General features: G+C 62.3%; 6 protein-coding genes across 6 annotated transcripts in view; 4 read left to right on the top strand and 2 right to left on the bottom strand.

The window, feature by feature from the left end:
• The window catches only part of AMSG_05306 (twinfilin), a gene marked incomplete at both ends in the record, with an annotated part of 1,595 nt that extends 414 nt beyond the window's left edge, over nt 1-1,181 (top strand). Inside the window, 2 exons of the mRNA XM_013902564.1 lie at nt 266-1,032; nt 1,101-1,181. Of these exons, the coding sequence (XP_013758018.1) occupies nt 266-1,032; nt 1,101-1,181 (848 nt within the window). The remainder of the gene's footprint in view (nt 1-265; nt 1,033-1,100) is intronic.
• AMSG_05305 (WD40 repeat protein) lies at nt 1,040-2,554 on the bottom strand (the record flags this gene model as incomplete). The annotated part of the gene is made up of 2 exons (XM_013902563.1): nt 1,040-2,453; nt 2,549-2,554. The coding sequence occupies 2 exons, from the start codon at nt 2,552-2,554 to the stop codon at nt 1,200-1,202; spliced, it is 1,260 nt and encodes a 419-aa protein (XP_013758017.1). The 3' UTR covers nt 1,040-1,199.
• A 972-nt stretch (nt 2,555-3,526) lies between these two features.
• AMSG_05304 (uncharacterized protein) lies at nt 3,527-4,447 on the top strand. The gene is made up of 2 exons (XM_013902562.1): nt 3,527-3,714; nt 3,760-4,447. Exons 1-2 carry the CDS (start codon nt 3,606-3,608, stop codon nt 4,389-4,391), a joined length of 741 nt encoding a protein of 246 aa, XP_013758016.1. The 5' UTR covers nt 3,527-3,605; the 3' UTR covers nt 4,392-4,447.
• A 388-nt stretch (nt 4,448-4,835) lies between these two features.
• AMSG_05303 (uncharacterized protein) lies at nt 4,836-6,471 on the top strand (the record flags this gene model as incomplete). Its single annotated transcript, XM_013902561.1, has 2 exons — nt 4,836-4,853; nt 5,210-6,471. 2 exons carry the CDS (start codon nt 4,836-4,838, stop codon nt 6,458-6,460), a joined length of 1,269 nt encoding a protein of 422 aa, XP_013758015.1. The 3' UTR covers nt 6,461-6,471.
• Nucleotides 6,442-9,049, bottom strand: AMSG_05302 (uncharacterized protein; the record flags this gene model as incomplete). The annotated part of the gene is made up of 2 exons (XM_013902560.1): nt 6,442-8,625; nt 8,812-9,049. The coding sequence occupies 2 exons, from the start codon at nt 9,047-9,049 to the stop codon at nt 6,482-6,484; spliced, it is 2,382 nt and encodes a 793-aa protein (XP_013758014.1). The 3' UTR covers nt 6,442-6,481.
• Nucleotides 9,050-9,544: 495 nt separating this feature from the next.
• AMSG_05301 (uncharacterized protein) lies at nt 9,545-12,198 on the top strand (the record flags this gene model as incomplete). Its single annotated transcript, XM_013902559.1, has 2 exons — nt 9,545-10,936; nt 11,005-12,198. 2 exons carry the CDS (start codon nt 9,545-9,547, stop codon nt 12,196-12,198), a joined length of 2,586 nt encoding a protein of 861 aa, XP_013758013.1.
• Nucleotides 12,199-13,154: the final 956 nt, after the last annotated feature.

The following is a 13,154-nucleotide window of genomic DNA, read 5'->3' as shown; positions in this document are numbered from 1 at the left end:
TCCCCCCTCTACTACCATCCCCTCCCCCCCCCCCCCCACCACACACAAAAACACACCTTCCCCTTCCTCCACCCCCCACATCCCCCACACCCCCCTCCCCTCTACCACCTTCCAGCCGTCTCCGCCCTTTGTCCAGGTGTACGACTTTTTTTGGTCACCGACGGAAGAAGGGGGGTGGGAGAGGCCTCCCCCCCCACCCCGCCTCCCCTTACACAATCATTCACTCACCACCACCCCCCCTTTCCCTCCTCCTCCTCCTGCATAGAGTCTGTGGAATGTGTCAAGGCTATGGATGCCGCAGGGAGCTTTGATGACGACTTTGGTATGGTCGCTGGTGAGCTGGAGGACGATGTGGCCTGCTACATTCTCTTCCGCAAGGACGAGGTCCATGCTGACTTTGGTCATGAGTGGATGTTCCTCTCCTTTGTCCCGGATACCTGCCCTGTTCGCCACAAGATGCTGTACGCATCGACCCGGGATAACGTCAAGAAGCAGCTTGGTGAGAACGTGTTCACTTCGGAGATGCACGCCTCGCTCAAGGATGAGCTCACCGCAGAGGGCTACGCCGCACATCTCGAGGCCCAGAACGGGACTGACTATGACGTGCTCTCCATGGCTGAGCGCGAGAAGATGGAAGAGGCTCGTATGGAGATCCACGTTGGTGTCGGTCGCGCAGGTGTCCACGGCGTCGACTTCCCCCTCACCAGCGCTGCGTCGGACGAGATCAGCAAGCTTGCCGCTGGCTCGCTCAACTACGTCCAGCTCCGCCTCGACCTCGATGCCGAGACTATCGATCTCGCCGAGGCTGCCTCTGTCGACGCCACCGAGCTCGCCGCCCACGTCTCAGACGAGTCGCCGGCGTATCACGTGTTCAACTACAAGCACGAGTTTGAGGGTGCCGCTACCGCCGCTGTCGTCTTTGTCTATTCTTGCCCGCTCTCGTCCAAGATCAAGGAGCGCATGCTGTTCTCCTCGTGCAAGGAGGCCGCCATCGCCCAGATCACCGGCGCCGGCGTCACCATCGACGCAAAGGTCGAGATCTCTGAGGCCGCCGACATCGACGCCGAATTTATCCACACCACCATCCACCCCCGGCCAAGGAGGAGAAGGTTACCTTTGCCAAGCCCAAGGTTGCCCGCCGCCGCCCGCAGCGCAAGGCCCGCCGTGGCAAGAACGAGTAAATGCCGTCACCTGCCTGGTCACACCTGCCAGGTCTTGACGTTGGCGTCGGCCCCGCCAGACACCACAAGCCCGCCTGCTCCCATGTGCAGCGACTTGACCGTGTTCACATGCCCGCGGAGCAGCCCCGTCTCAGTCAACGACTCGCGGTCAAAGACATGGACGACTGGCGAGCCGGCTGCAGCCACAAGCGTCTGCCCGGCAAACGCTAGGCTCTGCACCCCGCCCGGCAGCGCCACAGAAGCCGCCATCGACCCCATCCGCAGATCCCACGCCGCAAGCACCTTATCCGTCCCGCCCGTGTACAAATACGAGGCATCAAAGCCGAGCGTAAGCACTCCGCCGGCGTGCCCGGTCAGCGTCCGGTGGCACTCGCCAGTTCGGATGTCCCAGAACTTGATGGTGGCGTCGCCTGACGCTGTCGCCAGCCCGTACTGCCAGAACTGGAGATCGGCAATGTACGAGTCGTGGCCACGAAGCGCAAGCACCTCGGCCCCAGCTTCCATGTCCCACACCCGCGCCGTCTTGTCAAGCGAACCCGTGACCAGCGTTGAGCCCTCAAACTGGAGCGACGAGACCGAGCCGTTGTGCCCGGCGAGGAGCAGCTTCTGCACGCCTGTTGTCAGCTCAAACACCCGCACCGTCTTGTCGCCCGAGCCCGAAACCACCACCTCGCCCGAAGCCTGCAGTGCCCGCACCCATCCCGTGTGCCCGAGAAACGACCGCTCGCACACGCCCGAGTCGATGTTCCACATCCGAACCGTTGCGTCCGATGAGCCCGAGAACACTTTGCCGCGCACAGGCTCGTAGCACACTGCCGCCACAGACGCCGAGTGCCCGTAGAACGTCCGCGTGCACATGTCGATGCCGCTGGTTGCCCGCCCGTCGCGCGCCAGGCCCAGCGGCGACAGCACCCGCAAGGTGCCCGTCTCGGCATCATACGACGAGACGCCGGGCGTCGGCTCGGCTGACGACGCGCGCGCAAACACTGCGCCGCCACTCCGCCCAGGTGGCGAAGCCAGCGGATCGTCGCCCGCCACCGGCGCGCCCTTGATCGACTTGACCCGATGCTCGAAGCCCTCCGAGACATCGCCGATCGACTTGAGCTTGGCATCCAGGGCTGCAACCGAGGTCTTGAGCTCGGCCTCGCGGACACCGATGGAGGACAAGCGCGACTCGAGATGCCCCTTTCGCGCAGTCAGCTCTGCCAGAGCCTTGTCGACCTCACGCAGTTCAGCAGCGACATCGACTCGCGAGCGGAAGAGCTTCTCCGACTCATTTGTCAACCACGAGCGCTCCTCATGTAGCTCGGTAAAGAGCCTCGCCACCGAGTGCAACGACGACAAATGCCTTGATGGCGAAGAAGGACTTCCATCACTCGACCTATGTCGCCCAGTAGCCACCGAACCATGAGCCGATTCCACCGAAGTATGAGCCGAGGAAGCCGACGAGAGTAATGACGACGATGACGGCGGAGCAGAGGTAGCAGAGGCAGATGGGTTGGTCAGCAAGCCCAGGAGCCTATGACCCATACTCCCACTCTCTGTATCACTCCTACCTGTGTACATACACTCTCCCTCTACAGCACAGTCGAGTGGTGTGGTATGGCCCTTGCAAACCGTGGCAGGCCCCACCCCCCCGCCACCCCCCCCCCCCCCTCGGCTGTCTCCCCCCCCCCCTCTCCCCCCCCTGCCAGTCAGTCTCTCGCCCGTTTTCGTGCTGGCCTCGCTCGCTCACCCCTTTTGGCGCCACGTGCTCGCCCCCCCCCCCCCACCACCACCACCCCCCCCCTTCCAAAAAATACAACATCGACAACATGAGTATTATGATGACTGGTTCTGATTACAAAGTGGCCGCAAAGGTTTGATGCGGATGATGTGTGCTTTGTGATGAGGTTTGATGCTTGCTGATAGTCTGTCATCGGGGCGGTAGAGAGCGATCACATCTGATCGGATGTGGATTACAGCAGCTCTCGACAGGACAGCTGCTATCGTAGCATGGCCAGAGAGACTCACCGCCTGTGGAGCATCAGAGTGGCGTGACGATCTTGAGCTGACTTTGGGCTTGTGTGCAGTCCACGTATTTGGCGTCTGATCAGCTCCAGCCCGGCAGCGAGGTCAGGAAGACCAGATGGTGTGAATCCGGATCACTGCACCTCGCCGACAGCTGCTACTGTCGGATCGCAAGAGATATTCATCACTGTCGGATGTCAATCATCTTGTGCTGACCGTGTGCGTGTGCGCGGTACTCTCGTCTGGCCCCTGATCGTCTCCAGCTCCAGTGACCATCGAGTGGGCGCCTGGAGTCGCTTGGCCGCGGCCGGGCAGTAGCTGCCACACCTCACCTGAAAACAAGTCGCTCTTAGGGACAGAGGGCAACCAGCATTGGCCGAACGCTCTGAACATAGTCCTCTGCACGACTTTATCATGCTGCGGTTGTATATGGCAGCGCTGGAGCGGAGCCCGCTACTGACCAAGATGCTCACCTGCGCTGTCCTCAACGCCACCGAAGAGACGTTGGGACAGATCCTGGCGAGTCGGACAGCAAGATCACGCCAAACTGCCGCTCGTGCTCGTTCAGCAGCGTCGGCTCGCGACTCGAGCTCGATCTGGCGGACGGCGACGTCGTTCCCCGGCAATGCGGGCCAGTCGAATCTCGGATCGCCGATACGGTCTCCTGGGCTGGACGGCCGCGATGGCGTCCGTGCTGGCAATAGCGGCAACGAAAGGACAGTGTCGGTGGCGCGGGTTGTCGCGGAGTGGTTGGATGTGGCAAAGGAGAAGGCGCTCGCTGTGGTGGGCGCCAACATCGGTTGGTTGCGGGTGGCCAAGATGGGCGCATACGGTGCTCTGATCAACGCCCCGCTCAACCATGTCCTCTACGGAGCAGCTGATGTTGTCTTTACCAACCTCACATCATCGTCAATCACTAACATGTCACTGCATCTTGCAGCCGTCAACATCTTCATCATTCCCATCGTCACCTATGTCTACCTCTACGCGCTGGGGACGATCGAGGGCCTCAGCCGCGACGACCTTCAGGCCCGCATCTTCCGCGACTTTGTCCCTATTGTCAAGCAGACGTGGACATACTTTCCAATCATCCAGCTCATTGTCTTCAAGTTTGCACCGGCTCAGCTCACTGTCCCCATCTTCAACCTCATCGGCTTTGTCTACGGCGTCTACATCAACGCCACCTCCAAGACGCAGTAAGCAAGCACAGGGTGCGAGAGAGAGAGGGAGCAAGCAATCTGTATCAATGACCATGGAATGGGACAAGTTGTATGGGGGGGGTCCAAGGATAGCGATGGGCTCCTCTCTAACTCGACGTGTAGCCACGGCATGGCACTGATGAGCGATGACTATTATATAGATAGCAAATCATCATATCAAATAAAGTCAGTTAGTCAGGATCAATATTGCACACATCATAGAGCAAGTACTGCAGATGTGTGGATGCTGCACGGGTGCTTATAGCCTTCCCCTTCTTCCGATGTAGTGTTGCAGTTGTGTTCCGTCCATCTGACCGAGGATCAGCGACGATCACATGGGCAGACACTGTCACCTGGCGAGGTCAAGGGGGATGGCAACAAGTGTGGAGGGAAGAGGGTACACTGCACTCTGAAAGTGGTCTGTGTGTGTAGTGGAGGACTCTTCATGGAGCTGACCCTCTCGGTAGATGCTGTGTTGGCCGTGTCTGGTTGTAAGAGGATGGAGGATGTGGTATGTGTGAGGAGGGGGGGAGGGGAGAGGGAGGGGGTGAAGGGGAGGGGGAAGGGGAAAGGGGGGGGAGGAGGGGGAAGGGGGCACACCAACACACACACACACACATCGATCACTCGTCACTCACCACGCGCACATTCATCGATGACTCATCACACGGCACACACTTCGATCACTCGCCACACACACACACACACCATCACGCACGCACACACATCATCACGCACGCACACACATCATCACAACATCATCACACGTACACCCCATCACAAACACATCATCACACGCACACCCTATCACACATACAGAAGGAACTTAATCTCTCATCGCTCGGCCTGCGACGGCTTGTGTGCCCGACCAAGGTCGCCTCGCAGCTAGTCTCGCTCATCTACCTCAACATCGCCAACAACGAGCTGGAGGTGCTCGATCTCCCGCTGCCTCGTGTGCGAGTCTTGGATGTCTCGTGCAACCGCTTGGCCAATGTCGAGTTTGTCCACACCATGCCGCACATCGAGGTCCTCCGCATCGAGGCCAACCCGCTCCCAGCTCACGCCGGCTACCTGGCTGTCCTTCATCTTGGCGAGCTCAAGGTGATCAACGGGGTGATGCTGACGTCGGCCATGTTTACGCTCGCCTGGAGTATTCGCAACGCCGTCTTTGACGTTATCGAGTCGCTCTGGGCCCGCGACGTTATCAAGGCACTCAAGCGCGACAACTTTGACGATGTGCGAACGGCCTTTATTCGCGTTGTCGTCACAAGCCTCACAGATATGTACTCGGATCCGCCGGCACTGCGTGACTTTGCCGTTTTCCTTGCCGTCGAGCAACTGACCAAGCGCCTTTTGCAGTACCATGAAGGTTTGTATCCTGGCGCTAAGAACGACCGCAAGCGGCGCCGGTCCCGCAAGCGAGCGGCAACGGCGGCGCCAAGCAAGCGCCTGCGTCCGCTCGCGTCCCGGATTATGGCCCATGGCCAGGCTTCTGGTGTTCCACCAGCCTCGATCAAGCACGCACTCGCGTACCAGACGGATGTGGCTCCCGGCACTGAGCCGTGGCCCTACCCGTACCTCCCGTCGTTTGCCGACGTTGCCAAGGTGGAGGCCTCCCGCGACAAGTGGGTCCACACTGACAACTCGCAAATCACCCGCTCGCTCCACACCTACAATAACTCCTCCGGCTTTGCCTTTCACGAGCCGGTGGCGCTCATCCGGGCGCTCAGCTCGTGGAACGGCGGCTCGACCGCAACTTCGAGCTCACCTTACTTTCCAGTCGTCGCTGCGCGGAAGAGCGCCGACGCCAAACACATGGCCCGCATCCTCGCTGCCGACTCGCGGTTGGACCTTGTCTCGGGCATGTTCCGCTTCGACGGCCGTGTCGTAGTCCAGCGGCTGGTCTCGCAGTCGCTTGAGGACGCGACCCAAGTCCTTATCCGCTGGCATCCATCCGGCTGGATCCCGGACGAGTGGCATGACGCGGCCGATTACTCGCTCGTTACCTACCGTCATGTTTCAACGCTGCCGCATGATATGGTGCTGCAGACCCTGAGCAAGCTTGTGTAAACCATCTTTCTCTGCCTACGGCTACAAGTCTAGGTCGAGGTCGTCGTCGTCGAGGTTGAGGTCGAGCGAGCCGTCGTCGTCGAGCAGCGCCTCGTCTGACGAGTTGAGGTCGAGCGAGCCGAGCGAGCCGTCGCCGCCCGAGCCGCCGAGGTCCAGATCGTCCGAACCGCCGAGGTCCAGATCGTCCGAACCGCCGAGGTCCAGATCGTCCGAGCCGCCGAGGTCCAGATCGTCCGAGCCGCCGAGACCTAGGTCGTCCGAGCCATCGAGACCCAGATCGTCCGAGTCGCCAAGATCCAGTTCGTCGGCACCGGCCTCGCCGTCATCAAGTCCGAGATCGTCATCAGGCACCTCGTCGAGGTCGAGATTGCCGCTGCTCACATTGTCCACGTCGCCAAGGTCGAGGTCGTCTGATCCCAGCGAAATCGACCCGCTTGGCTCTGGCTCTGACTCTAGCACTGGCTCGGGCTTTGGCGCCGGTTCCGGTTCGACAGCAGCCGGCTCGGCCTTGGCCTTGGCTTTTGGTTCGGGCGTTTCAGGCGTCTCCACCTTTGGCTCTGCCTTTGGCTCCGACTTGGGCTCCGACTTGGGCTCCGACTTGGGCTCCGACTTGGGCTCCGACTTGGGCTCCGACTTGGGCTCCGACTTGGGCTTAGGATCGGGCACAACCTCCTTTTTGCTAGCGGCCTTTCGCTTTTTGGGCGGCGGCGTCCGCGACGGGGTTGCCACAGACACCTCCGGCTGCCGGGACGGGACGTAGGTCTTTCCGGCGGCCTTGGCAGCAGCGCGAGCCTCAACTTCTTCCTTGCGGGTGAGACCATCGACGTTGCGCTTTGGCTCGGGAACGAGACGTTTTGCAACCTCGTCTGGAAGCGGGCGAACACGAAGCGGCTTGTGCGGCGGAGGGTTCTCGCGCTCGGCGAGCTGCTCGCGCATGCGGAGCGCAATCTTGCGCGAGCTCTCAAACGTTTTGGTTGTTGTTTCGGCACAGGCCGGTGGTTGGCGGCGGCGAGACTGCGCGCGCGCAAGGCGCGCGGCGTGGCGGTCCTGCGCCCGCTGGCGCACAGCCGACGGCGTGTTTTCCAGCTTTCGGAGCAGGTGCGCGGTCTCGAGCTGCAGCCGCTTGGCCGATGCCGACGAGATGCGGACAGCGTTGGTCCGGATCTGGTCTTGGGTCTTGAGCGAGTGGATGGCGGTGGCTGTTTCGGTCTGCGACTCGAGAATCTGCGCCGCGGTCTCGGGTTTGCGGACCAGCGGGGTGACAGCCTGGCCAACGACTTGGCGGCACTCACGAGTGGCAGCGTCAAACGCGCGCCGCCGCGCAATCTTGCGCTTGTTCTCGATCCGCGCTTCCTCCCGCGCCTTGGACCGGCCCGCCAGCGACGACGAAATTGGCTCGGGCACCGTCGTCTTGGTCAGCAGCTTGCGCTGCTTGAGCACCTTGCGCTTGGAGCGTGAGAGCGTCGCCTCGAGCTCCATTCGCCGCATCTCCAGCTCGACCTTGCGCTCGATGACTGCTTGCTCTGCCTCCTGCGCCTCGAGCTTGGCCACATGCCGCCGCCGGGTCCGTGAGCTTTGCGAGCCGGTGCGGAGCGAGCGCGGGGTGCCGCGGCCCGATGCCGCCCGCGGCGAGTCGACGCTCGCCAGCGCACTCTCGGCCTGCGCCGCAGCCCGCGGCGCCCGGGCAAAGTCGGCTTCGGAGAGCAGCGGTCGCACGTCGGGCGTCGACTGCGCGAGTGTAAGCATGTTGCGTTGCTCCGGCGAGAGCACTTCGGCCAGCCCGTTGCCTGCCACGTGGCTCCGCGGCACGCTATCGCCACTTGCCGCCGCGCGGATCTCGGCCGGCGAGCGAACGCGGAACTTTTCGGCGTAGAACTTGCGCTTGAGCTCGAGCTTGTCGCGGAGAGTTACGCCTCCGCCCGCATACGCCTCATCGCGGGCGGTGCGGCGACTGCCCGGCTGCGCCACATGCCGCGCGCCGTCGGCAGTGATCCCCGCGGTGTAGTAAACATCTGGCCCCATGCGACCCGAGCCATAGCCGTCGGCTGCAGCCTCCTCAGCCGCTAGCAGCGAGGCCTCCAGCTCTGTGCTCTCCTCCGTCTCTGACGCAAGGAGCGAGGGGACCGGAGTCCCGATGGACGACACAGCATGATGCGGCGGAGTATCTGGCATGGGCTGACCCCGGACCCTTGTAGCGGCCAGGATGGCCCTCGAAGAGTTCATGGTGGCACTACCTGGCGTAGCAGGAGCTGCCGTCGCGGACGGGTAGTAGCCAGTGGTAGCTGGAGCCGGAACTTGGCGAGCGGAAGCAACCGACGGAGGAGCACGAGGAACAGGAGAGAGTTGAAGACCATTGGAGACATCATCACCACCATCATCATCAATAAAGTCTAGATCAAGATCATGGTAGTCGAGGTCATCATGGTGGGCACCATACTTGCTGGTGGTCGCCGTCGTCGTCGTCCTGCCGTGGCCCACCAACACATCGTCCGTCTCCTCACCGTCAAAGTCAAAGTCGGAGAGGCTTTCAAAGGTCATTCCCTCTACCGTGTAGTCGGTGGCAGACACCTCGTCATATGCAGAGTACATAGCTGCTGCCATGGTGCGTGACTGGTGGTGGTGGTGGTGGTGGGTGGGTGGGTGGGTGGGGTGGTGGCCCTGTTGCTGGCTCTGTGGTGGCTGGCGACGAGGACCGTTTGATCAACGCCCGCCGCTGTGTGTGATCAACTTCCTGATCAAGCGGTGGTGGTGATCAAGCGGTGGTGGTGATCAAGCCGTGGCGATCACCCTGCCTAGCCAGTCACCCTGCCAAGCCAGTCCCTCCCCCCCCCCCCCCCCCCCCCCCCTTTCCCCCCCGATTGCCCTCCCCCTCCCCCCTTCCCCTCCCTCCCTCCTCCTCCTCTCCTGGCCATTCCCTCCTTCGCCAAACCGTCCTCTCCCCCCCCCCCCCTTCCATCTGTGACCGTTCTTTCCTTTGTCCTGGTTTCTTTCTCTCGGCGCGAATCCGCGTGCTTGTTTCCTCTTTCCCCTCATCCCACCCCCCCCCCCATACTCATCATTTCTCTCTCTTTCTCTCCAAACCATATGTCTACGGATACTTCCATTGCAGGTGAGGCAACCGAGGCCAAGAAGCTTTTTCATGTGTTCATCTCGTACAGGGTGGCGACTGAGGCTGGCTTGGCCGAGTCGCTCTGTGACAAGCTCCAACAGGCGGTGATTGGAAAGGACAAAGTCCGTGTGCGGTGCTTTCTTGATCGGAACAATCTGGTGGAGGGAGAGGACTGGGAGAGGGGCTTTCTCAACGGCCTCCATGGATCGATGCTCTTCATCCCGCTCATCTCGGCCAAGGCCATTGCCAACATTGCCTCCCTTGGTCCCGATGACAAGGACAATGTCTTGCTCGAGTATGAGAAGGCCCTTGCTCTGAGAGACGCTGGGAGGATGGAAATCTTGCCGCTGCTGGTTGGCCATGTCGACGATGCTCGCGCCTACCATCGGTTCTCGGCCTGGAGTCCCTTTCCGGACATTGTCTCGCTCACCACCCGCCAGGCCGCCTCGGACGCCGGCGGCGAGCTCAAGACGGTTGCCCAGACCATGGCCGAGCTGTTCTCCATCCAGGGCGTCTTTGTTGATCCGCGAAGCCTCAAGGATAAGATCCCGACCATTGTCAAGCGCCTTGACTCGTACGTCTGGCCGCGCTACCGTGCGATGTGGCATGCGCGTGACGAGCTCGGGCCCGAGGAGACCTTCTCCTGCGTCCAGTGTGGGCAAGACTTTGTCGAGTCGGCCAACGGCCGCGGCGCCTGCCGCTACACGTACTACTCGCCGTGGATCAACAACAAGCCGCGCGGCGAGGCCGGCTACCGCCGTGCCCGCCACGCCGCCGTCCACCACAACAACTTTCCCTACACTCGCCGCTACGAGTGGGCTCTCGACACCGTCGGCTGGCGCTCGCACGCCACCAAGCTCTTCACCGCCTCGGTCGACGACTATGCTGCCGAGACTGAGCTCGTTGCCACCGTTGGCATTGTCAACGACGGCCCGCGCTCCGGCCATCTCTTTGTCGCGCTTGACAACATCTCGTGGGTTTGCCTCTTCTCGCCGGACGACATCGCTGAGGCCCAGGCTGGTGGCTGGGAGCGCATCGCCCACATCCCCAAGCCGGCCTTGCCGCTTGTCGAGCCCATCCCCTCGCTCACAACAGCCACGCAGGCAACAGCTCCCACATGGTTCAAGGCCGAGTGGGTCTACGCGCTGGAACCGCGCGAAGACGCCAGTGAGCTGCGGACCATTGTCGGCATTCGCCTCTCCATCATGCCGTCGCATGTCGACCAGTCAGCGCCCGACGCCCAGCCCTCCTCGTACGTCGTGTACATTGATCCGGCCACTCTCGAGATGAGCGGCGTCGAGACCGAGTTTTCGACCAACATGAGTGCTGCCCCCACTAGTGCCGATGCTGCCGTCACCCCCGAGCCGGTCCTCGCCACTGCCGGTGCCTTTCTTCCCAACGCCTTTCCGGCCGCACCCGACGCGCCGACGCCAAGGCCCGCGCCCGCCTCACGCCCGCTGGCGACCTCCCAGTCTCGCTCAAGCTCACTGCGGATGTTGTCGGCACAGCGGCGAGTCGGACTAACGCCGACGTTTTTGCTCTTGAAGCCACCTTCATCAACCTTAGTGAGACCGCCAAGATCACTCTCCTCGATGGCGAGGTGCTCTGGCGACCGCATGGCGCCGGCAGCGATGCCTGGACCCACGTCGCTCAGGACTGGCCGGCGTCGGGCCTCGAGCTCACGTCCTGGTCATCCGGCGCCGGCGACGCTGACTCCCGCTTGACAAGCTCCAGCTGGCCTGCCGTCCTCCCTGCTGACGGTGTTGCCCGCGGGGTCCTCACCTTCCATGTCCCGTCGCCCGGCAAGGCCGAGGCCAACTTCCGCTGGCGTCGCGCCACCTGGATCGCTCGCTTCACCGCCATTGACTTTGCCATTGTTCTCGAGTCCAAGAAGGGCGCAGAGGGCCGGTTCGAGTTTACCTTTGCTAACCCGCCGCAAGAGCTCTTCTCCGCTCCGCCGGCCGACGCCCGCCTCCACATCTACGCCGACAACGTCGAGGCTTTTTCCCGCTCTGCGCTCACTATGGTGGACTCGTCCGACGCCAGCAAGGCGTTCTCGCTCTCGGCGCCTGGCTATCGCTTCGAGCCCTCGCACTTTATTCTTCGCTGCATCGTCCACAAGGCCATCGAGTCTGGCGAGGATCTCGTGCTCTATCAAGAGTCGCGGTCGAACAACGAGGTCCGCTTTGCCATCTGGATTGCCGTCGACGTGGCGGCTCGTTGCGCCGTCGCCCTCAAGCTCCACATCTACACCCGCACCTCGAGCTCAGTTGCCGTCTACCCGCTTGTCGCCGACCCGGGCTCGGCCTTTGCCGCTGCCGCTGCGCCGGCCGCGCTCCAGGCCACGCTCGACTCGGCTGACTTTGATACATCGGCCTCGGACTCTAGTGCCACTTCTGCCGCCTCGTCTGCGGGCTTTGTCTCTTCGCCCCAGATCGCGCGCCTCATCCAGACGGCAGCCCACGCTCCGCCGGTCACAACTTCGGCGTCGGCGTCAGCCTCATCCGCTGCGACCACCACGACCACCACAACCGCCACAACTGCCACAACCGCTACAACCGCCACAACCCTTGACTCTCGGCTTGCCAGTATCGAGACTGCGCTTGCCGCCCTCGTCGCGAAGCTTTAACCAGCGTCACGACCCAGATGCCGTCCTTGCCTTGCCCTTTACAGTACGGAATGGACAAAGATGTCCATCGCGCAAGCCGCGCTCCGGCGACGCTCCACAGACGTCGCAACGTCCATGGATTGTTGTAAAAGAGTAGTACAATGTGTTCATGGCTGCCACAACAGACAACAGTCGGCGAAGGGCGCGGAGCTGACGGCGTCGGCGCTGGCGACGAGGGCGTCGATGATGTCGTAGAGAAATGCAACGCGAGGCATGGCAGGGCGTGAGCTCGCGTCAGCGTCGAGCGCGTACGCGTTGATGAGTGCGGCGTCCAGAACCCAGCACAAGATGGTGTGCGACCACTTGCGCGGCCTCGCCGACCGGCAACCTCGTCCGTCGCAAGACGTCCTCGCGCGCTCCCGTCCGGCCGCGGTGTTCAACTCTGGCATGCTCTCCTTCCCTGTCGTCGGGGTCGTCAACAACAAGCTCCGCACCGTCCGCGCCCGCCGCTCCTCCGGATCGGCGCCATACGGCATCTCGTGCGCCTCGCCCGTGCTCCCAGGTCGGGCATCCTTCAGGCGGGCGTCTACGTGTCAGCCGCCATCACGTGCAGGCGCGCCTCCCACCTCAAGCCGCAGGCCAAGCAGGCGTCACGCAGCGTCGGTCGGTGACCTGGAAGTCAAGCATCATCGAGTTGTTCATTTTGAGACGCGCAACAATGCGTCTGAACAACCGTACCAGTAAGGGCTAAGGCGTCATGTGCACCGAGACACGAGCCCGAGCCTCTCTCATGAAACCACGCCTTCACCCACACAAACGCACTCCTACTCTTACCCTCCCCCTCCTCCTCCCCTTCCCTAACCCCTCCCCCCCCCCCCCCCTTCCCCCCCCCCCGCCAAACCTCGTGACTCCCCTGTCCCCTTCCCCCCCCCATCATCCTCAGCGCATCATTGTCCAACAAAAAAAAACTTCTCTGA

The sequence above is a fragment of the Thecamonas trahens genome (genome assembly GCF_000142905.1).
Source record: "Thecamonas trahens ATCC 50062 unplaced genomic scaffold supercont1.22, whole genome shotgun sequence".
Lineage (NCBI taxonomy): Eukaryota > Apusomonadida > Apusomonadidae > Thecamonas > Thecamonas trahens.
This window is presented reverse-complemented; position numbering and strand designations above follow the sequence as displayed.